This window comes from Pyricularia grisea, chromosome VI, assembly GCF_004355905.1.
Source record: "Pyricularia grisea strain NI907 chromosome VI, whole genome shotgun sequence".
Taxonomy (NCBI): domain Eukaryota; kingdom Fungi; phylum Ascomycota; class Sordariomycetes; order Magnaporthales; family Pyriculariaceae; genus Pyricularia; species Pyricularia grisea.
In genome coordinates this window covers 287,975-309,427 of record NC_044974.1, presented here as the reverse complement: position 1 = coordinate 309,427, position 21,453 = coordinate 287,975, and the positions used below count along the sequence as shown (strand labels likewise).

Genomic DNA, 21,453 nt, shown 5'->3' with positions numbered 1-21,453 from the left:
CGCATTTAGGCGTTTCTCCGTCGACCACCCAGTATCTTGTTGTTTAATTGGAGCTTTAAAAGCCAACTAGTGTGTTGCGATGGGAAATCTTGATATCTTCGATTCTTCGATTGCCTTGAAAGGTTACACTTTACTTTTCGTCCAATAATATAGGTATGCACTCGCTGGAGAGCGTAGCTGGGAACAAGTACTTGAACCTTCTTTCAACTGAACATATACCTCTGTAAGTACACGGACCTCCTACGTCGTGTCCCATCTGTGCATTGGCCGTGAACACACCATCATGGAGGAGTTATAGTCTTCTATAGGTCCTGCCTCTGTAACTCTGGCAGCCAGGAGAAACCGTCCACTCACAGCAGTAGCTTTTCCGGGGCTGTTGACTGGGATATGGATTTGTATATTAGCCATGGAAATAGTGTGACTGAAGCTCGTGGTCCAAGATCGCGACTACTTGGCGATCGATGCCATTCACTGATTGACAAACAATAGCTCTGGTGAGCACAGTGCAGTCATAGACCCCACGACGAAGCTATGTGAACACAGGTTTGCTCCAGCCATTGAGGGTCGAAATTTGGTCACTCTTTTTGGGGGCTAAGGCAGCCTCGACGGTGATGAAGACAAATTCCGAATTTTTTAACAGTCTTCTTAAGGTGACGATTCCAGACTATTACGGACCTGTTTTGCTTTCTCTGAGTGATAATGACATCCCGGCTCAACGTGCGAGCTGGACCCTTGAAGATACTTGGCCAATGTGGTGGTCTGCTCATCCGGTATGCAGGACGAGTTTTTTTTGTTCAGTAGTCTAGGTTTTTGGATTCAAAAAGAGAACATCTCGATGCTCGATGCACTGAGCCAAAGAATTCCAAGAAAAAAGAAAAACAAGAAAAAAAATAAAGAAAAAGAAATACCGCCGACGAGTTTGAGCTCCGAACATTGTGAACCTGTTGCTGTGGACTGTATTATCTGAGCATGTGAGAAAGGATTTTCCATATCCGTAGGTGGTGCGCATCGGGAGATTTGAGTCCGTGTCACCGATACAGCGAAGCAAAACCCGGAAAATACCGAAGTATCTTATATCCAAGGATATAAAGATCACCCAGACCAAGGGCGCTTGTAACATGCAGATATGACTGTCAGTGAGTTTGTGGCTCATAAGACTCAGCAGATCCCAGTGGGACATTTGCAGTTTACAAAATAAAAGGAGAACACACCAGCCAATAAGTGTTACAAGCCCGCAGTTATCTTGTAACGCTATGGCATATGCCAACTTAGTCGTGATGGAACCCAGCCACTCAAAAGAGGCGACCGGAAGGCCTAGTTCGACGTTAGCTGATGAGCTAGCTGAAATAGGACTTGCGCCCGGCCGGCAAAGAATTCGGGCTCGCAGACGCAGCGGCATATCCATGTCTCTGTTAGGTGCCATTCTTGAAGCTAGTTCCAGCTCCAGCTCCAGCTCCAGCTCCTTCAGCAGCTCTGAGGATGAGAGCTCCGAATCCAGTGCATCGTCCGGTGAAGCCACTTTGCCTACCGAACAAGAGGATCCCCCGCAGGAGGACGGCGCATACATGGAAGACTCCTCTACGACCGCGTCAAGCGCGCAGCACAGCCCTCAAACAACTTCTTCGGGCCAATCATGGAACGATCCAGACTTCATACCGTACTGGGATGACGAGTGGCAGATGAATCACGGGACATTTCGCCCACAACAGGAGGGCGAAGCCGATCGCCAAGCCCGGCAAGGGGCGACTCATGACAGGAGTGCATCTTCTCGCCTCTGGTATTTCATGACTTGCGGAGATTCAGACGACAGCCCCAGCGAAGCCGAGGAGGTTGGACAGTTCACACCGCTAACTCTGACCCAGCGGCGATTGTTGATGCGCCGGAGACAGGAGCGCGCCTATCGACAACAGCTCAGGGAAGAGAACAGCGCGGTATCGCTGAGGGCCATGATGTACAGCTTGTTGTTGGCGTGCATCATGATGGCCATCGCACTGGGCGCGGCGGCGTACCTAAATGGTGGTCTTCGTGTACCTCACCGTCGACACAGGGGAGAAACGCACCAGTAGGGTTAAGGAGAAGTAGTTGATGAAAATGTGTCTAGGGCTAGTGTATTGAGTTTGGAGTAAGTAGAAACTAGCCTGACAAGCTTGGGTATATAACGTTGGTGGGAAACAAAAGGAGGCTGGACGGTACACTATCATTGTTGTGGTATGTCATTTCGTCATTTTGCCAAACACCATTTTTACCATCTTTTTGCTACTTTTTGTTTTCTTTCTCGTTTTGTTGGGCCCTTACTTCTTGTTGAGCGTTACTGGTAAGATACGATACCATTTTGACAAATTCGTTTTATGGAATATTGACGATTTGGAAAGAGGAGGCATCACTTGTTTAGTGCCGTGAATAAGTAGATTCGGTAGCACATAATCACAGCCACGTGGACCCGTTGATCTCAAGAGAATGTACCTCTGCACGTGAGGGATAGATCTTAAAGTTACCTTAGGTACCTTGGTCGGTCGCTTACGCAATCACGGGGCGGCACACGTGATTTCGTGAGGTAAGCCACCCGCAAACCCCCAAACCCGCTGCGGGGTGTCCTCGTGCAGCGTGCAGTGTAGCGTGCACAGGGTAGGGGGTTCAGTTGCGTCGCGACCGCGTCAGTCAATCAGTCAGTTCGACTCGGCCACGGCTAAAATCCACGCAATCAAATCCCAACCCAATTTGGTGAGGCCAGACAAAGAAGATTAACCCGTTACTCTTTGCTTGCTCACTGGCTCCTTTGTTCCTAAAGTCTCTTGTTCTCGGTTTCTTGCCGGACCTAATCTCCAATCAACAGTCGCGTTGCGCGATATTTGATGCCCCGAGCGCGTTTCTATTTGCTGGCTGCCACCGCACCCACCGGCAGCGACGCTACGCCGCCGAGGACCAGACCCCAAGCCTGAGCCCCCCTCCAGTCGGTCAGTCATGTCCGTGTAGGCTGCAGTTCAATTGCACCAAAACAACCGACGACAACCACCTGATTCGACCGACCACCCTTCATTTCTTCGGCTTTCCCATCCTGCCTCTGGCGACGGTTTCTCCGTCGACGCGGTTGGCCAAAATCATGAACGGTGCCTCCAGGCCCGCCGACCGTGGCCAATCCGACGCGCCTGTGCCTGCGCCTGCCGCCGCCTCCGACTCGGCCCGCAAATCCATCTTTTCTCTACCTTCACTGCGTGGAGGTAGTGATGCAGATACGCATTGCTCTTATTCTCAACAATCTCAGCAATACCAACAGAACCGTTCGCAAGCGTCGGTTTTTGATTGGAACGAGCCCGAGAGAGGCAGGTCAACTCAGCCCGTGGCCCGCAACCCTCACCACACACAACAGAGCCCGGCACACTCTTCACAGGCTCGTCAGTCGTATGCAACTCAACAACATCAAGAACAGTCCAATTCTACATCTTTTGGAACCCACCAGAACCTGCCAAACACCAATGCTGCCGCTGCATCTATAAAAGCCGAATCAGAACCAAATGGGCATGTCTTCACACCCCCGACAAGCAATAGTGACGGCGGCACAAGTGGAGGAACAAACGGAGATGGGCGCCACTCGCAGGAATCTAGCCAGGACTCCCAGCTGCTTCAGCTCTCCCAATTAGCAGCTGCCAGGGAAAAGCTACCGGCGGATGGTGAAATGATCTTGAGTCCTGTCAGCGCCGGCTTGAAGCGGAAGAGGATGGGCCCAGATGCTGTAGCGACGTCTAACCGGGATTCTTCAAGTACATCTCCAGTTTTCGGTGCACCAAGGATAGGGCACTCGCGGAACACGAGCACCGTCAGCATGGCCTCGACGACAGGCAGTCGGATGGGAGAGGTTAGCACCACTGGCTTGGTTTATTTTGCATGGAACCATTTCGATCATGGAGGTTTAGTTGCTAACGCATATACATCGGTAGCTCTCACATGAGCTCAAAGCACGCCTTTCTTATGCCATGGTCAAAGTCAACAACGGTTGGGAATCCCACAGCATAGACGAGGTGGAGTCGTTGGCATCCCGAGCAGCGTCCCCTAATTCAACTGCATCTACTCTGCCTGGCAGACAAGGGTCCTCGGCGAGTCCTAGACTCTATGGCACAGACAACCGCAGCCCTACTCGTCCGGGTGGGCGGTTAACAGCCTCAAATCACGATCGGCGAAACTCTTATCACACTGGAACCCGTGCGACTGGCCAAAACGCTCCTGCTAACTCGGCCATGTCTCCTCCGTTGCTCAAACCATCACCATCGCTTGCACCGCCGGTTTCTATAAAGCCATCGTTGTCATCTATCAACCCACGTCGAAACTCGAACCCAACCTTTAGTCCTGCTTTTCTATCACATGGTTACGTCTCCGCTAGCCCCCGGACACCCGTTGAAACTGCCTCCACACACGGTACGCCGAGGCAAGCCACAGCAAGGACACCCATGGTTGACCCCATAATTTTCTCCCCACACCAAAACGTCCGCGAGCAAGACGCGATTGAGTCTTTACTTTTTATGAGCAGCCCAGGAAACTCTGCAAATCTGAAGCATTCTTTCCCTAGCTCATCTCAACCTGTCATATCAAGCAGGACCGGAGGAGTCGCACCAAACCAACGTACTGCGCTCCCAAGTGGACAACCTCGGAGGACACTACCTTCTAGCAGACCTTCGAATTCACAGCCAGCGAAACGTGTCGGATTTGAACATTCAACCAGCACATTGAGCGATATGGACATAGACGGGCCTTCAAACACGTCCCGAGGGACCCCGAGGGGGGCAAGGGTGAATGGCAACGTTAACGGCAACGAACACGTCGAGTTTCAACGACCGAGGATACCTCTAACGCTACCGGCAGGGTTGGGCACGACAATCAAACCACGCCGGCCAACACTATCGGAGGCAGACATTGACAAGATGCTTGACCAGTGTGTGGCCGAAGACGACTCTGACTCTGATGAGGACGAGATACAAATACCTGTGAGACCACCAGGTGTGGGTGTAGTCAAGTCTTGAATCGTCATGTCAGACTACTCGCTTTCCTCGCACGCTTTTAATGTCAGGGTGTCATCTACTGTCTAGAGCTACATGTTCTGCTAAAGAACACTTCTTGTGGCATTGCTACCTGGCTGACGCCCCAAACCCTCTTCTATTTCCACTTGTTCAACCCAGTCGTATATACAACGTATTCAACAGACTCTTGGGATCATACCAGTCACCACGAACTAACCAGCGCTCATGGTTGTGGGAGACCGGGATTGGGTACAAAAATTGTTGCATATTTGCTCACGCGCTTCCATTTTGTACACGGAGTCTCTCTTGGATTTTAGCTGCTTTACTTATATGATGTGATGACTGGCATTCTTTTCATTACTCTTAGCTTTTGCCATTGTTGGTTCAGGCCAATGTGGATTTCCTTTACTCTAGGCTTTCAAAGCCAACTATTTTCATCACTTGCCACTGGCGGCGAATGTGTCACGGTGCATTTAGGGGTTCTCATATCACTTATTGGGCGTTTTCCTTTTTTTTTTTTTTCTGATTCTTTCCATTGGATTTTCTATATCCCTTTCTCTAGTCACTACAAGAGAATTGTCTATATAACAACTCGATCCTGTCTTCTGTCGCCGCCTGTCCCTCCTTGCTGCGTTCTCCAAGTCCCTGTGTGTCAATATGGGTGTAGGACGGATGGATACTTACATGAAGATCTCAGGCTAGGACCACTCGCCTTGTTCTTCTCGACGCACACCGATGTCGAAAAGTTCCTCCTCTGAACCCTTTAGTTCATCATGCTGGGATGGCGGAGGCCTTCGAGGTGATCCTGTTGCTTTACGGCAGCCAGGGCAACCTCGGGGTTAGGCAGGTTCAGGTCTTCAGGGCTGTACGTGGCGTTGATGCAAAAGGTGCAGCATTTCCCGCTATAAGTCAGCTGGTGGACGGCGCACCACCCGCCCTGCGACATGATCGAGGAGCTGTCGCCGCCCCTGACGTCGCGGCGATGCTTGGTGCTGCCCGATTTTTTGATGGGCTTGTCTATCACGACACAGAAGGTGCAGCTGTTGCCCGAAAAGTTGCCATGCTTTGCGCAGGATCCCGGCATCTTGATGGTTGGTGAAGTTGTTGTTGTTGTTGTTTTTTTTGCTTTACAGAGTCCGAAAGTATGGGTAGTGGAGTGTTGATGTTTGTTGTGTGTGTTAGATAAGATGCTGTCTTGGTGTTGATGATGATTGGAAGGTTTCGAAAAAGAAAAGATTGAGTCGAGGAGAGTCGAGCTGCTTTTATGTCCATGGCCTCATGAGGGACCGATGTCTGCAACATCACGAAGACAATGATCTTGTGCTGCAAGTTGTGATATACTGACAAAAGAAAGGGGTTTTGGGTGGTTTGTGATTGTCCGCAGCTTGCAACAATGCAGACCTTGGGGCGGAAAGCAATGGAAATTGGCCTGAGCAAGACCTGCGAACAACGAGCAATGCCATTGTTCACGTAAGAGAGTAAAGAAAATGAACCACGACCATTGGCGCAATCGTCGAATACAAAGAAAATGAGGCTCAACAGCTACGCGTTGTCACGATGCAAACAAACATGCTGCGCAGAACGAATGGAGACAGGACCTGCAGGGAGATCGGCGCCCAAGGCCAAACCACACACAACCAGTTGATCCGTTGTCGGCATACTCGTCTGAACTGACAGAGGCGAAAATTAAACAGTCGTTACAAAGAATCCCAGGAATTTGGCAACGAAAAAGGTCGTGAACCATGGCGACACTCTGGATCGAGACGATTCTCCATCACCAAGAACTGAGGCATAAGGGCACGATACGATGGCACCGGGTGTTTTTGCCATTAATCAATTCTATTACAGCCAAACGCCAACCTATTTAATCGTTCAAGTCATGCATTATCGCGAAACGTAAAAAAAACCCAATCCCTCTACCAACCCCCATTTCCATGGTGGTGGCCGTGATGATGTCCATGATGATGATGTCCATGATGGTGCGGCCCCGGAGAACCATAGTCAGACTGATGGTGACCATGGTGGCCATGATGTCCGTGGTGATGCCCATGATGACCATGCTGCTGCGGCTGGTGATGACCATGCATCCCCGGTATCATTCCCATCAAACCGCCACCTCCCTGATGATGGCCGCCGTGGTGCTGCGGCTGCTGCTGCTGGTGATGATGATCCTGCTTGTGATCCTTGATCTTGTGGCTGACAACGTTGGCCGCCACGGCGCCGGCGACGGCTCCCAGCATCATCTTGAGCTTGCCGCCGTTGCCGACCTTGTTACCCATGAATGCACCGCCCGCGCCGCCCACAACGGTCGACATCAGACCTCGCTCTCCCTCGCCACCGGGGCCAGGCTGCTGGGCCGATGGCCCGCCTGCGCGGTTCGGGTCTTGGTAGTACTGCTGCTGCTGCTGCTGCTGTTGCTGGTGGTGGGACGAAGCCGAGTGTGCAGACGTGGGACGTTTTGCATCGTGGTCGTATGGCGCCAGCTGCTGCTGCGAGGCGTAGGGGGCTGGTTGCTGTTGGGGAGGCGGGTACTGTGGGTATTGCTGGTACTGGGGTGGTTGTTGGTAAGGCTGACCTGGGTATTGTTGACCTGGATACGGTTGACCCGGGTACTGTTGGCCTTGGTATGGTTGGCCTTGGTTTTGCGGGTGCGAGTATGAGTTGTTGTTGTTGTTGTAGTAGTCGGAGGCCGACATTGTTTTGGAGAAAGTGCGTGTCGGTACTGTGTTTGTTGTTTACCGGCTTCTGCGGGGCTGCTTCGCCGAAGGTCAATATACTCTTGACACTCCGAATATGAATATGGTATGTAATCACCACAAGTGATCTTTGTTTTTGGTAGTTTTACAGAGCAAAAATCGCCAAGACGCAAAGTTTGTATGTGTAGGAAAACAAAAGATAAAAAAAAAAAGATTGAGAAAGACAAAAGGAAAAAGCTTTTCTAAATCTAGACTTCTAGATCCCGGTAGGCGCAAGCAGGGACTCTGCTGAGTAAAATATCGGGTGCTGACGCGGTCATGCGGTCTGATGATTTGATTGCAAATGACAAGCTTGCGGGCTGTGTCGGGGATTGCGGCCACCACACCAACAGCTGACGGGTAGAGGCGAAGTGTGCGGCGAAGGCAATATTTTATGAGGCTAAGCAAAGCTTGGCTTCGCCCCGATCCAGATTTTCGGTGGTATTTTTTTTTTTTTTATGTTGTTGTCTCCTCTCCATATCTTTCTTTGCAGGCCGCGTCATCCGTGGATGTCGGGTAGCTTTTGTTGAGCAGTAGCTCCCGCGTGGTTTTTCTGGGGTCAAGCTCCTAAGGAAAAAAACAAAAAGTGGTTTGACTATTGGTTTTATAAAAATAGGGTCGAAATTACGCCACTGTGACGGTAGTTGCCCCACAAGACTTTTACCCTTTCCATACAAGTTTCACTCGGAAAACTCTGCCCTCCCCATAAAGATAAAGGGATGGATGGACCTGTTTGTAATGATTTGTCTTGATAAAACAGCCTAAAATCCGTAGGTTTATTTAGCACGGGGATGATTTGGCTTGATAGGCACATGCTTTTTTTTTTCTTTCCACATCCAAGACTACTCATAGAGTTCTGTAGATCTAGACCCCAAGATCAACGTCCAAAATCACAGGCCCTATGCACGAGTCCCGTTAGCGTTGGCGCCGCTTCCTTAACGTCTGACCAGATAACAAAGCAACAAAAAAAAACAGAACCAACAGAAAACTCACGATGATCCGAGATAAATATCCCATCGTCAAAGCGATTCGACAAGACCGCATACCCGTTGAACCGCAATCCCCCGACGGACGGGTCCTTGACAAACACGTGATCGAGACGCTTGTCGTCCCAAGTCAGCAGCGATGTGAATGCAGTGTACGTATTGGTGTTGCCATGCAACCTCTCTCTCGGCACGAGGTCCCTTGAATCCCTCATCCTCGTCGCCAGGGTCTTGTACGCCTGGTTCTGGTCGTCCGAGTTGAGGTCGCCGGCCAAGAAGACGGGCGACTTGGACGAGCCCCCGTCGTCGCTCTCCCACTCCCCAGCCAGGTCGGCAATCATGTCGGCACTCCTCTCCCGCGCGACCTGGCCCATGTGATCAAAGTGGGTGCAGAGCAGCACGACCCTGCCGCCAGTCTGCCTGTGCCTCAGCCTAGCCGCCGTCACGACCCGTGGGTACGCCGCGTCCCAGCCCTTGGAGCCAGGCGCGTCGGGCGTCTCGCTGAGCCAGTAGGTGCGGTTCGCGTCGAGCTCCCACGTGTCGGGCTGGTATATGATCGGGGAGAACTCGCCACCGTCCTGGCCGTCGTCTCGTCCCACGCCGACGTGCGCCCACGTGCCCTCGGTACCGGTCAGAACGTCGACCAGCTGTTGTCGGAGGACCTCTTGCATGCACAGAAGCGACTCGGGGCGGTTGGACGTCTCGTAGCTGAGCTGGGTGGTTAGCAGCGGACGGCGATCGGACCATGGGCGCTCGCCGATGGTAGGGATCACCACGGCCTGGCGGATGTTGTAGGAGATGATGCGCAGCGGAGTGCAGAGGATCGTGGTCGCCAGGAGGCTGGCGGCGAGAGCGGTGGCTTTCATGGTAGGCAGCAGAGGAGGTGATGTCTCGCAGCTGCGAATTTCCACGACGATTTGGAAATGGGCGTAGATACTGCGAGTACGACTGGATTACAGGAGCCAGTTCAAGTGCTCTCCTCTACATATACGGGCAGGTAAGGTACCTAGGCAAGTCGCCTCCACTGGAACAACCTTCTTTACATCTTGGCAGCGCGTCTACTTTGCCTCGTTGGGGTCATTTCGCCGATGAAGAGGTTTCAATGCAACGCTGCATACGCGCTGCAAAGCGTCATAGTCTTGGAATCGAGTTGAAATACTAGGGGGTTTTTGCTGACCGCGTGCGGGGTTGATTGGAGAGAAGGGAGCGGCGTGGTTTGTCGCAATGGTTGAAGGCGATGGGACCTGGTTAATACCAATAAATCCGACCCACATTCCTCAAGGACTATTCTCTCTTGTTCGATACGCAATTCTTTGGCTTATCAATTCCAACATGGAGTCGGGGAGATTTTTCCACCATCGATGATTAAATCTCACGTTACCCATCCTTGGTGAGATTGTTGGCACGGATATAAGCGATTGGTAAATTCCGGTGCTAAAAAAGAGTCCATTCTGGCCCAGAGGATGGTACTGGCTAGGCAAAATCTCTACAGCTTATTGGCGAATGATGTGGCCTTGACAGCTTCTCCTATCAACATTAGAAATATGCATACCATCATGCAAGGACTCTTACCCGGTGGGGTCAACTAATGTGACATAGAATTGCAAGCCATTCACGTCGGGCATAGCGTAGTGAAAGCTACAAGGCCGTGAGAATATCTGACATCTCGAAAACGACATAAGAAGTAGACAATTGCTCGCTCTGCAAGACGAAAATTGATCAATCTCTCCCCAGACCATCAACACACCTCGAGAGAGCTTGCTAGAATAAAGCTCTATGCCAAATTGCATCAAACATCCCATCCCAACACAGCAAACATGGCCACCACAGACGCCAATAGTCCCCTCCCCTCCACTATGAAGGCGGTCGTACTCACCGGCCTTGACCAACAACCCCTTGAACTGCGCACCGTCCCCGTCCCACAGGCGACCCCCGGCAGCGTCATCGTCAAGATAATCTGCACCCCGGCCGACACTGGCGTCCAGGATGCCGCCCTCGGCAAGTCCCCCTTCACCTTCCCGACGCCCATGATCCCCTCGTGCCGCGCCGTCGGCCGCGTCGCCCAGATCGGCCCCGACACCACCAGCCTGGCGGTGGGGCAGCTCGTCCTGCTCGAGCCCAACGTATGCGCCCGCGACGACCCAAACGTCAAGATCCTCTGGGGCATGTACGACGGCCCCTCGCCGCAGAGCAAAAAGTTGGCCCGCGACAACTGGGCCGACGCCTGCCTGGCAGAGTACACGCGCGCCCCGCTCGAGAACGTCTACCCGCTCGACGAGGCCAGGCTCTGCGGCCGCCTGGGCTACTCGCCCCATGAGCTCGTCCACCTCGCCACCCTCTCCGTCCTCTACGGCGGCCTGGTGTCGGTCGGCCTGCGCGCCGGCGAGACCGCCCTCGTCGCCCCGGCCACGGGCTACTTTAGCGGCGCCGCCATCCCCGTCGCCCTGGCCATGGGTGCGGGCACCGTCGTCGCCGTGGGCCGCAACGCCGCGGCGCTCCAGAGGCTGCAGGCGACGTTTGGGGCGGACCGGGTGCGCATCGTGGTGACGACGGGCGATGTCGAGGCGGACACGGCCGCCATGCAGAGGGAGGCTGGGGGTCCGGTGGACGTCTACATTGACGTGTCGCCGCCGGCCGCTTCTGGATCCGGACACATGCGGAGCGCTTTCAAGACGCTCGGCGCAGGCGGCCGGGCAGTTCTGATGGGCTTCGTGCCGGACGACCTGCCCCTGTCGTACTCCGAGGCCATGTTTAAGAACCTGACCGTCAAGGGTAAGTACATGTATGAGCGGGAGGACGTGAGAGGGCTGATCAAGATGGCCGAGTCGGGTGTGCTCAAATTGGGGAAGGCAGCTGGGGTGGAGATCATTGGGAAGTACAAGCTTGAGGAATATGAAGCCATGCTCCATGCGGCATCTGACAATGTGGATGGGTCGAAGGTGATCATGACGGTTCCGTGAGGGGGTGTAGCGGGCTTGGTGAGTATGAAATTAAGGTTATGTCTTGCATGTTGATGAAGTATAGTTGGCGCTATTTTGTCGATCAAAAGGATGTTGTTGTCTAAAACACGGCCATGACCACTGGAACATATGAGATCCCTTCCGCGTTTGCTAGGTATCATTTCCTCGAAACAACAAATCAAGGCAGTTTTCTTTTACGACAAAGGAATCATGTATCGTAGATCTTCCAAGTTTGACTGGCTGTTACTTTAGACCCGTTCTGTTGTCCTCACTGTGTAATTTCATTAATACATCTTGCAGCTACTCGGTTCTTCGTGGTCTTTAAACACAGTCCATCCTTTTAAGACAATGCGCCGTATTATCCTTTAGATTCCTTAATTTTGCTTTTTTTTCTTCTTTTTTTTTCTTTTTTCCAAATCTTGTCTTCAGCTTTGATTGATTGGAATAGGCCACAAAAAAGGTTGTGCAGATGTACGATGGCCCTTCGTAGGGGCCCTCCCTCCACATAACTAACGTGTACCAGTCATGCAGTTGTAATGAATATGCACTTTGAATGGTAAATGTATTCCAACACGTTTGATGTGCTGTGCAGAAGAAGGTCACTTGCATGTTGGGGTGGGGGAAATAACTCTGTTTAACTCAGTATTTGTTGCAGCACGAATCTTGGATTACTTTCTGAAACGCTTCGGGCTAGGTTAAAAATAGACTCGACTCGGGAGAAACTATACGCCTGCTATTACAGGTAAAATTCTTTATAACTGATGTCCGTGACCAAAATGTTCGTAGAGCTAGCAGTGGGATTTTCCATACAGACAGGTTCTATATTTTGTTAGTTTTCCGTGAATAGGTACTTCTCAGTACAAATTTCCAACTCTCAAGACAACTCTTCACCCCCAGCAAACGCCACATATAAAATCCCCATTCTCCAAGAAAAGAAGAAAAAAATGAAGAGTTTCAGGTTCATCGGCCTCATTCTCCTCAGCGCTTGCTCCATAAACACGGCTCAAAGCTCGAGCATCCCCGGTGCTAAAACGTGCGCCGAGTTCCGCACCGATTGCGAGTATATTTGCAAGGGCTATGGTGGGGTAAGTTTTGAAAATAGACCAAAAGAAAAGGATGAATATTCTTCTCTTGGCAACTATAAAGTGTGGACAGAAGCTTATCAATCTTTCTCTTACGAATTCTCTTTTTAAAGAGCCCCGAAGTTACAAACTGCAACGGAGAAAAGCCTGGTCCGAGTAGCACATGCGCCTGCAATTTGAATTCGGGAAGGTGATCCTCCAATATACAAGTTAGTCCTGAGAGCCCGACCGGTCCTCAACCTCAAAAATGGGGGCAACCCAAAAACGGCAAGTTTCTTTTATTCTTTTTTATAAGAAAGACAAATCGGACAGAGGGCATTGCAAAGGCGGCTAGTTCTTCTGGCATAGGCCTCCGGCTATTAAGCTTTTGCCTGTGGAATCCAAGTATTCAACCGGGAAACGGTCCCATGACCTCTGTGTCCCTTGGGCGACGAACATTGGGGTTTGCTGGTGACTTGGGAAAATTGCCTGTTCACATAGGGCTTCGGGCCCTTGGCTTAGGCCCTCAAATGAGCAGGCACCCAGAAGTCCCAGCGACAATTCATTCAATATATCCGTATTTCTATCAGTGTTCATGTCTTCTTAATGACCTTGAGTCCTATGACTCCTATTGACATAATTGCCCACGATTTCCTTACCTTTATGCCATGGACGAACTATGAGCTGTGGAGTTGTAGTAAGACATGAGCTGCAAGTAGGTATTTACCACGGTATTCACCCCTGCAATCACTGGTATGTGCAAAAACTTACGCTCAACTAAGGGCATACAAGGTTTTATTGCTTCTGCAGCATGTGCTTGCGGGGGACTTACCTTGAATTGCAATCAATCACCTCTTGACACCTTGCAACTCTACCATATCAGCGGTGGTATCAAACGAGTAGGGGCCAGGCAGGTAGAGTGCAGAGCAGGTATACTTTGGTCCCGTTGTGACTTTCTCCTCCAAAAGTCAACAGCGTCTGGAAGGCCAATGGCTGGCATGAACGTTTCAAAAGTGCACTTGTACATGGTGAAAGAGTTGGCCGGGTTGTGATACTCGACAAACAACTTCTCGTTCAGCTCCGCCATCTTGGCCTTGTAGCTCACCGCGTTGTAGGTGGACGCGATGCGGAACAGCGCCACGCAGAACCTCACCCACGCGCACGTCGTTTCTGGGTCCACCATGCCTTCGAACTGGCGCATCTCGATCGTGAACAGCCCGGCGCTTGGGTCCTCCGCGGTCGGCTTGTCACCCTTGCGCTTGACGGCGAGGCCGCTGAACCGCATCCTTAGTTCGTCTTGCCTGACGCTCGCCCATACAGCCTCCAGCGCCTCGTGCCGCATCTCCGAGGGACGGAGCGGCCATGGTAGGTGCTCGTGCATGGTCTTTAAGAGACTCTCCATGTTGGCCAGCTCTTGTGGAGTCTTGAGCCGCCCCAAGACTGGAATCGCGGCGTTGGCTTCTCGATTTTCTTGGACGGTCATGAGAGCCGACATTACGCTCTCGGAGAACTTACTCTTGAGCCTCCACGGGTTCGCCATCTGGTAGATCATCCCTTCGCACAACAACACCAGCGAGATCATCTTCTTGACCGTGAGCAGATCGACGCCGCCGTCGAAACTGGACAGGTGCACGTGGAAGCCTGCGGAGCGCGGCACGACGAACCGTAGGGTGCGGCGCAGAGTGTGCAGCGCGACCGAGATGGCCTCGGCGCCTCCGCTTGCGCGCAGCACGGGGCTCGCGAGCTCCATGCCCAACTTTTCTTCCGTGCCCAAGCATCCTCCACCATTCATGGGTCAGACCCACCTTTGTTAGCGATTCACACCCAAACACACCAATAAGCTTAACAGCTGAAGAATTTTCGCCCTCCGGGCGCCGGTCGTCATGGCCTCACCAGAGGTCTCAAACCGCCGCGCGCGCCCGCAGAGCACGCCGCAGGCTTTGCCGCCGGGCCAGGCCGAGTCGGAACACGTATCTCTCGACACGCGCACCGCTAATGCGCCTGAGCCGGCCGGCCGCGGAAGGTACTCCAGCCTCCCGGCCCTGGCCATCAAAACACTGCAGCAGGAGCTGGAAAACGTGGAAACAGTCGGCAGCTGGCTCGAAGAGGTTTTTGCAGCCAAGCTCGAAAGCTTACAGGCCCCGGAGGACGCCGCGCTTAGGAGAATTGTTCTCGAACTTGATGATGTGATCAGCGGCTGGTTCCTCAGTCGCACCCTCCCTGAAAAAGAGCGTTCGCGCTCCCCGTCGCGTTCGCCGACCAGTTCCAGCGAAAGGCGCAGCATCTTAATTACAAGGACGGGCACGGCGTCGTCGGCCTCCAAAGGCAAAGGCACGCCCACTAACAAATCGGTCACATGGGCCGAGCGAGCCGCCACGCCACCAGCGGCGGCCCCAACGCGAATTTTAACCCCGGCCACGCGCTCGTACCCGATACGTACGACGCCCGGCAATGCACCTGACAGCTCCGCAGCTCCCTCCCAATCGGGCCGGGACCGCCCCCAAGCCCCGAAACGTTTGACAGAACAGCCGGCCAACCGGATCCTGATCCGCGTAAATGACAAATTGCGGATGGTGACGAGGGAGCCATACGCGGTAACCACCAAATTGGCCGAATTGGTTTCGGTGCCACATAGTGAAATCCCAAACGCCAAACGTACCCCCACGGGCTGGGGTGTTACGGTGGCCTTTGAGGAAACACGGCAAAAACTCTTCAACCCCAACGCAGTTAAGGCTATTATGGACGCATTGGACGCGCGGGAAGTCACTGTCCCGACAATCTGGCATACATACGCCGTCTCTGGAGTGCCCCGAACGCTTAATTGCCTGGACGGAAGAAAGGACGTACATGATGTAATCCAGGAGGAGATTACCGTGGCAGCAGGCCAGCAGCCAGTCAACTGGCACATTTCCAAGCATGGATACGACCCGCATACGGCTGAGGGCACGTGGATAGTGTTTTTCCTTCAACCCGTAAAGCCTTTTCAGCTTTTTGGAGTGTCGAAACGTGCGCGGAAGGTTGAAAAGTCACGCAAAATTACACACCACCACGATGGCTGCCAGGGATATTGCGAAATACGTCGCTGCGTACGGCAAGCGCGTTGCGGCATATGTGGTGAAGCAAAACATGCGACAGAGGAAGAGCCGTGCAAAGCAGCCCCCAAATGCGTTAACTGCCACGGCCATTTCCCATCCGGACATGAGAACTGCCCTGCCCGACCTTTGGTGGTAAATGGGAAGCTTGAACGACCTTCACAGCGTAAACTAAAGGGGATCCGCAGAATCGGACGTGCCAACCGTGCCGCGATTATTAACGACCGGGCTGAGGCGGCCCGCCGAGAGCCAGCACCTGCAATCCCGGTCCTAAGCACCTCATCGCAGCATTCGCAAACCTCGAGCTCCCGATCGAGCATCTCAAACAAAAGAGCGCGGCCATGCGAGGCGGCAGGGGCGGACATCCGCAACTTCCTGCAGGCCGAACAGGAACGCGTGCACGAAGAAATTGTTTGGGCAGCCGAAATGGAGGAGGACGCAGCGGCTGCCGAACCTTGCCCCGCTGATGTGATAGATTTGGAAGCAACCCATCGATTGATATGACGAAATATTCGCTCGGCAACATGCAGCGGGAACGCTTCGACGTAGTTTGGGCCAACGTAGGCAAAAGGATGGGTGTGCATTTGAGCCTGTTGGAGTTATGCCACCAGAGAGAAGTGGACCTGGTTAACGTCCAAGAGCCATGGTGCGGGCTAAAGACGATTACACAAACGCACCCGGGCTATGATGTTTTTGCGCCAGTGGACGAATGGCACGCGAGCATTTACGAAGCCATGACTGGGTTCCGGCCCCGGGTGCTCACCTACGTCAAGAAGGGGGCAGCCCTAGGGGCCGCACAACGACGGTTACCGCAGGGCCAAAATACGCGGGACGTACTTTGGCTCGAAATTAACGGAATATTGTTTATTAATGTATATAGGGCTCCGGGTATTGAGGCCGCGCTGGAAATGGTATGCAATACCGTGCCAAATGGACCCACGGTGATAGGCGGCGATTTTAACGTAGCGGCTGCTGTATACCAGCCAGGCCGCACAGACGCACGCGGAGGGGATCAACTGACGGCATGGGCGCAAGCCCAGGGCATGCATTTTACAGGAAATATCGGCGTGCCCACCCACCGCGACGGGGGTTTACTGGATATGGTTTTTTCCAACCTCCCCAGCACGGTAACTGTGGTTGACAGCAGTTTTTACACAGGCTCCGACCACGAATCTTTTTATACCACGTTGCGGACGCGCGGCGCCCCCCGCCCGGAGGCGGTTAACGTTTTAGTTAGGGACGACCGGCTACCAAAGTTCGCGGAGCTACTTGTTTTTGGCATGCAAGATATGCCGGACCCGGGATCCGCGGCCGATGGCTACGCATTGGACGCGTGGGTAGCTGAATTTACAACTTTATGGGAGCAAATGACGTGGGTCGTGGGTACGCCGGCGGGAAAAAGGGGCAGCTCGGCTTCTTGGTGGACCGAAAACTGCCAGCGGCTCTGGGTCGAATTCCAGCGGGTTAAACGGAGCGCTGTAAATAGGGCAGACGCCTTTGCCGAGGAGAAAGCTTACACGAAAGGGGTGCGGGCCGCGAAGCGGGATTATTGGAGGCACCGGATTGACCAACTGCGCGACGATAAGGATTTGTGGAACATGGTGGGCTGGCTGGGAGCCGGACCACGCCTCCGGTCCCCGCCGCTGGTTATTAACGGCGAGCAAGTGAGCGAGCCCTTAGCAAAAGCGGAAGCACTGCAGCGGGAGGTGCTTGGCCGATTTTCGGCGGAGGATGACCTGCAGGGAGACCCCTTGGAGGCCTGGTCGGCGGACGAGGCTAAAATCCCTTGGGACACCCAGGTGAGTGCGGAAGAGGCGGAGCGCTCCTGCATTGGGGTTACGAGCACGTCCCCGGGCATCGACGGAACGACCGTCCGGCTACTAAAAGCCGGATGGGCTTCGTTGGCCGAGCCGGTGCGCAGGCTCTACCAACGTTGCCTGGAACTCGGACATTTCCCAGCGCCTTGGAAGAAGGCCGAGGTCGCGATGCTACCGAAAACGGGGAAGAAAGACCGGAGCAGCGTTCGATCCTGGCGGCCTATAGCCCTCCTCTCCTGCATCGGAAAAGGCCTCGAAAGGCTCGTTGCACGCCGGATAGCTTGGGCCATACACGACAACGGGCTCCTTAGCTGCACCCACGGCGGTGCCCTACCCAAGCGATCGGCGACGGATTTGGTTTGTGCCCTCGCCCACGATATCGAGCAGGCTTTAGCTCGCGGGGAGGAAGTTACCCTTGTCGCATGCGACGTCCAAGGCGCCTTCGACGCCCTCCTCCATGGGCGATTAATACGGAAAATGCGGAGCCTCGGGTTTAGTAAAATGCTCCTCAGGTTCGTGATTAACTTTTTAAGCGGCCGCCAGGCCCGAGTCCGGCTGGAGGGTACGACCACGGGCTTTAGGCGGCTTGGGTGCGGCACCCCGCAAGGGTCTCCCCTTTCCCCGATCCTATATATGCTATATTTGGCGTACCTCGTCAAAAACGGTGCGAAGTGGCGGCTGGCATACGCAGACGACGTGCTTACATGGAAATCGTCACCCTCGTTGGAGGAGAACGTACGTTGGCTGGAAGATAAACTCCGGGATATGCACGAAATTGCGGCGGAAGAGAAAATCCATTTTGCAGCGGAAAAGACAGAGGTGATCCATATCACTAAGAAAAGGCACGGTCGCAACCCGGAAATCCGGATTAATGGTAGAACGGTTACCCCGGTCCAACTACCGGGCGGTCGACGCGGACAAAGCGCCTCCGGGGCCGAGCGTTACCCGGGCATGCGTTGGCTTGGCTTTTGGTTCAGCCGACGGCTAGACGGGCGCCGCCACGTGGCCGAAAGGGCTGCTAAAGCAATGGCGGTCGCTGCTCACCTCAAAAGCTTTGGGGCAGTAAAATACGGACCGCCTGCGGCTGCATTTCGCAAGGCAGCGGTGGCATGCGTGGGTTCATCGGCCACCTACGCAGCCGAGGCATGGTACAACCCAGCGCATAAGCAAAGAGGACTCCTCAAAGCACTGAACAAACCGCTGGTTTTAGCGGCACGGGCAATCCTCCCGGCGTATAAAACCACCCCCTCGTCCACTGTTCTCAGGGACGCAGGATTACCCTCGGCCCGCGTCGCGCTGGCCTACACCCGCCTGAAATACGGCGCCCGACTAAGGCTCGCGGACAAGGGGCACCCCCTTGTCAGCCGCCTGCGTGAAACACCTCGTGCCCGCAACTCGGGCCATTCGGCCACGACCCTGCAAACGGCTGCACAACTTCTCCCGCGGATCCGGAGACTAGAGTTGCGCGCACCTCGCAATGCCCCGGATTCTCGCACTGACCCCACCGGAGGAGTCCCAAAAGAGGAAGCGGCCCGCCGCTTTATGGAATGGCTGGACATGGTATCACCTGACGATATCGTGGTATATACGGACGGTTCGGAAAAACACGAAAATAATTGCGTCCAAATAGGGTACGGATGGGCCGTTTTTAGGGCGGGCTTGGAATTTGCCGCAGGCTCCGCATTTATTACGCCGGAAAGCCACGTTTTCGACGCCGAGGCGATTGGCGCCCTAAGAGGGCTACAGGCGGTAGCTAGGGCCCAGCCAGGCGCCCGGATTTGGATTGGTGTGGACAGCACCTCGGTTATTTGGGGTTTTAAAGGCGACGCGCCGCGTTCGTCCCAATGGGCCTTTTTGGAATTCCATAATTTTGTCGATTTATTTCGAAAACAAGGTACCGAGGTTCGGGTCCGTTGGTGCCCTGGGCACCAGGGAATTCCGGGAAACGACCGGGCTGACGAGTTGGCCAAGGCCGGTTCCGCCGGACCGCCGGACCCAGACCCGAGGGTTTAGCAAACCACGTATAGCGGTGCCGGCACGGTCCTTAGAGCCATTTTTTCGAATATAGAAAAGGATTGGTGGCGTAAAGAACTTTGTAAACGGTCCCCCGCATATAGGGAATGGAAATTCCAATACACACTAAAAAAGGAGCCCGAGGAATTGCGTTTGCCAAGACCCCTATTGGGCCATTATTTGGCCATAAGGACCGGCCACGGCGATTTTAAAGCTTACCATAACCGTTTTAACCACCAGGATGCAAACACCTCGTGTGCCTGGTGCTGGAAGCGGACCTCCCCTAAACACCCGGTGCATTGCCGCTTTTCGCGGGCGGTGTGGAGAAATTGGCTGTGGCCTGACAACGACCGGCCGGTCGGGCCGCCAGACCGCGCCCAACGCCGCAAATTCTTCCAGACAAGCCTCGGGCAACCGAAAAGCTTTGAGGCGTTTTCGATAGCCACCAACTATTTCAGCGCCCGCCCCAGAGCGGCCCGCCAGCGCCCCGCGCGCCACGAACGCACTTTACGCCTAGGGACACCGATCGTAAGCGACTCGAACTCTGACGAGGAATAGATTTATTGCCTTTTCACCCACACCTCACGGCACAAGCCGTCAGACGAACCCTCCGTACACCTTAGGCACGGGGTCGCGTCAGTGAACTAACCCCCTAAGCAGGACCGGGCCCGAACCCGGTCAGGCACGATCCGCCTCTGCCCTCCTTGTTTTCCCCCTGTGTAAATAAAGAAGATAGAACGCGCGCCGAGATACCCCTCGGGAGGTTGCTAACGGCCGGCTAACAAGCCGGGCCGAGCCCGGCGTTAACTAATACTACTACTACTACTACTACTACTACTACTTTTCTTCCGTGCCGCGCAGGCTGTTGAAGATGCCCCAGAGGTAGCGCTCCCGCTGCATGCAGTCGGTGTTGCTCCTGTCGTGCTTGACGCTGCCGTCCGTCTTGAGCCTCCAGAACCGGTGCTCGACGGGTGAGCCCTCGGGTGGGATTGGGATGCCCTGTTCGACGGCCTGCTCGGCAAAGTACTGATATATCGTGGCCTGTTTTTCATCATCGTCCATGTGCCCGACCTTGGAATCGACTACGGCGTCAATCACCGCCGGTATCCCCACGGCTCGAAACTGTCGGTGCAGCGTCGCGTTGGCCCGGTTGGCTGCGAAGTCTCTGGTCATTTCCCACTGGCTGTTTTGCGTCTCGACATCGTCTATAACCACATACCTTGTGTCGCGAGGGTGAGGGTCTGCCTTGCCGGGGGGTACATAAGGTACCAGGTATTCGAACTCGACGCCGATGAAGCAGTCGAAGCCGTCAACGGCACATGCGTTTGCGGCTGGCCTCGGGGCCATCGGCGAAGGATGGTACGACATCGGGGAGAAGCTCGAATGGTGGCACCTTACTATTTGATCAAGGGTTAGTGCCAGTATTGGGTGATATCTCTTACCTCGTTACACTGAATGTTTGTGACCAAAACAAGTGATACCACTGGTCGAGCTGTGATCATGGCCTTGAGACGTTATCGGAAAAGAAGACCTCCAGGTTCTTTTCAAGTCGGATGATAGAAGAGCCCCACGATCATTTTATAAAACAAGCTCATTGCTAACTCTGCGTATCTGCAACAAAATAAACAAAGAAACTTTATTTGCAGGTGAACGGACATTGTTGCTTTACTAGTGTCTTTGTTGGTCGCTTGGCAAAAAAGAAAAGATGCGAACACGCACAAGGAATAAAGGAGGAGTGTAAGATATCTAACGCTCTTAGGAGGACGACATCCCCCTTTTTTTC

General features: G+C 53.7%; 10 protein-coding genes across 10 annotated transcripts; 4 read left to right on the top strand and 6 right to left on the bottom strand.

The window, feature by feature from the left end:
* Window positions 1-5: 5 nt before the first annotated feature.
* Window positions 6-282, bottom strand: PgNI_11206 (uncharacterized protein; the record flags this gene model as incomplete). Its single annotated transcript, XM_031131178.1, has 2 exons — window positions 6-177; window positions 245-282. 2 exons carry the CDS (start codon window positions 280-282, stop codon window positions 6-8), a joined length of 210 nt encoding a protein of 69 aa, XP_030977021.1.
* Window positions 283-1,097: 815 nt separating this feature from the next.
* On the bottom strand, window positions 1,098-1,695 carry PgNI_11205 (uncharacterized protein; the record flags this gene model as incomplete). Its single annotated transcript, XM_031131177.1, has 3 exons — window positions 1,098-1,110; window positions 1,212-1,473; window positions 1,662-1,695. Coding segments are annotated over 3 exons (309 nt in total), but the record flags the coding sequence as incomplete, so codon positions are not given.
* On the top strand, window positions 1,278-2,066 carry PgNI_11204 (uncharacterized protein; the record flags this gene model as incomplete). The annotated part of the gene is made up of 1 exon (XM_031131176.1): window positions 1,278-2,066. The coding sequence occupies one exon, from the start codon at window positions 1,278-1,280 to the stop codon at window positions 2,064-2,066; it is 789 nt and encodes a 262-aa protein (XP_030977023.1).
* Window positions 2,067-2,697: 631 nt separating this feature from the next.
* Window positions 2,698-5,621, top strand: PgNI_11203 (uncharacterized protein). The gene is made up of 2 exons (XM_031131175.1): window positions 2,698-3,853; window positions 3,936-5,621. Exons 1-2 carry the CDS (start codon window positions 3,101-3,103, stop codon window positions 5,010-5,012), a joined length of 1,830 nt encoding a protein of 609 aa, XP_030977024.1. The 5' UTR covers window positions 2,698-3,100; the 3' UTR covers window positions 5,013-5,621.
* A 151-nt stretch (window positions 5,622-5,772) lies between these two features.
* Window positions 5,773-6,093, bottom strand: PgNI_11202 (uncharacterized protein; the record flags this gene model as incomplete). The annotated part of the gene is made up of 1 exon (XM_031131174.1): window positions 5,773-6,093. One exon carries the CDS (start codon window positions 6,091-6,093, stop codon window positions 5,773-5,775), a length of 321 nt encoding a protein of 106 aa, XP_030976869.1.
* Window positions 6,094-6,925: 832 nt separating this feature from the next.
* Window positions 6,926-7,705, bottom strand: PgNI_11201 (uncharacterized protein; the record flags this gene model as incomplete). The annotated part of the gene is made up of 1 exon (XM_031131173.1): window positions 6,926-7,705. One exon carries the CDS (start codon window positions 7,703-7,705, stop codon window positions 6,926-6,928), a length of 780 nt encoding a protein of 259 aa, XP_030977026.1.
* A 552-nt stretch (window positions 7,706-8,257) lies between these two features.
* PgNI_11200 (uncharacterized protein) lies at window positions 8,258-10,136 on the bottom strand. The gene is made up of 2 exons (XM_031131172.1): window positions 8,738-10,136; window positions 8,258-8,643 (listed from the first exon to the last, which is right to left on the bottom strand). The coding sequence occupies exons 1-2, from the start codon at window positions 9,591-9,593 to the stop codon at window positions 8,609-8,611; spliced, it is 891 nt and encodes a 296-aa protein (XP_030977027.1). The 5' UTR covers window positions 9,594-10,136; the 3' UTR covers window positions 8,258-8,608.
* Window positions 10,137-10,544: 408 nt separating this feature from the next.
* PgNI_11199 (uncharacterized protein) lies at window positions 10,545-11,687 on the top strand (the record flags this gene model as incomplete). Its single annotated transcript, XM_031131171.1, has 1 exon — window positions 10,545-11,687. One exon carries the CDS (start codon window positions 10,545-10,547, stop codon window positions 11,685-11,687), a length of 1,143 nt encoding a protein of 380 aa, XP_030976756.1.
* A 944-nt stretch (window positions 11,688-12,631) lies between these two features.
* On the top strand, window positions 12,632-12,963 carry PgNI_11198 (uncharacterized protein; the record flags this gene model as incomplete). The annotated part of the gene is made up of 2 exons (XM_031131170.1): window positions 12,632-12,772; window positions 12,883-12,963. 2 exons carry the CDS (start codon window positions 12,632-12,634, stop codon window positions 12,961-12,963), a joined length of 222 nt encoding a protein of 73 aa, XP_030976757.1.
* A 656-nt stretch (window positions 12,964-13,619) lies between these two features.
* Window positions 13,620-21,038, bottom strand: PgNI_11197 (uncharacterized protein; the record flags this gene model as incomplete). Its single annotated transcript, XM_031131169.1, has 2 exons — window positions 13,620-14,453; window positions 20,601-21,038. 2 exons carry the CDS (start codon window positions 21,036-21,038, stop codon window positions 13,620-13,622), a joined length of 1,272 nt encoding a protein of 423 aa, XP_030976761.1.
* Between the last annotated feature and the right edge of the window lie 415 nt (window positions 21,039-21,453).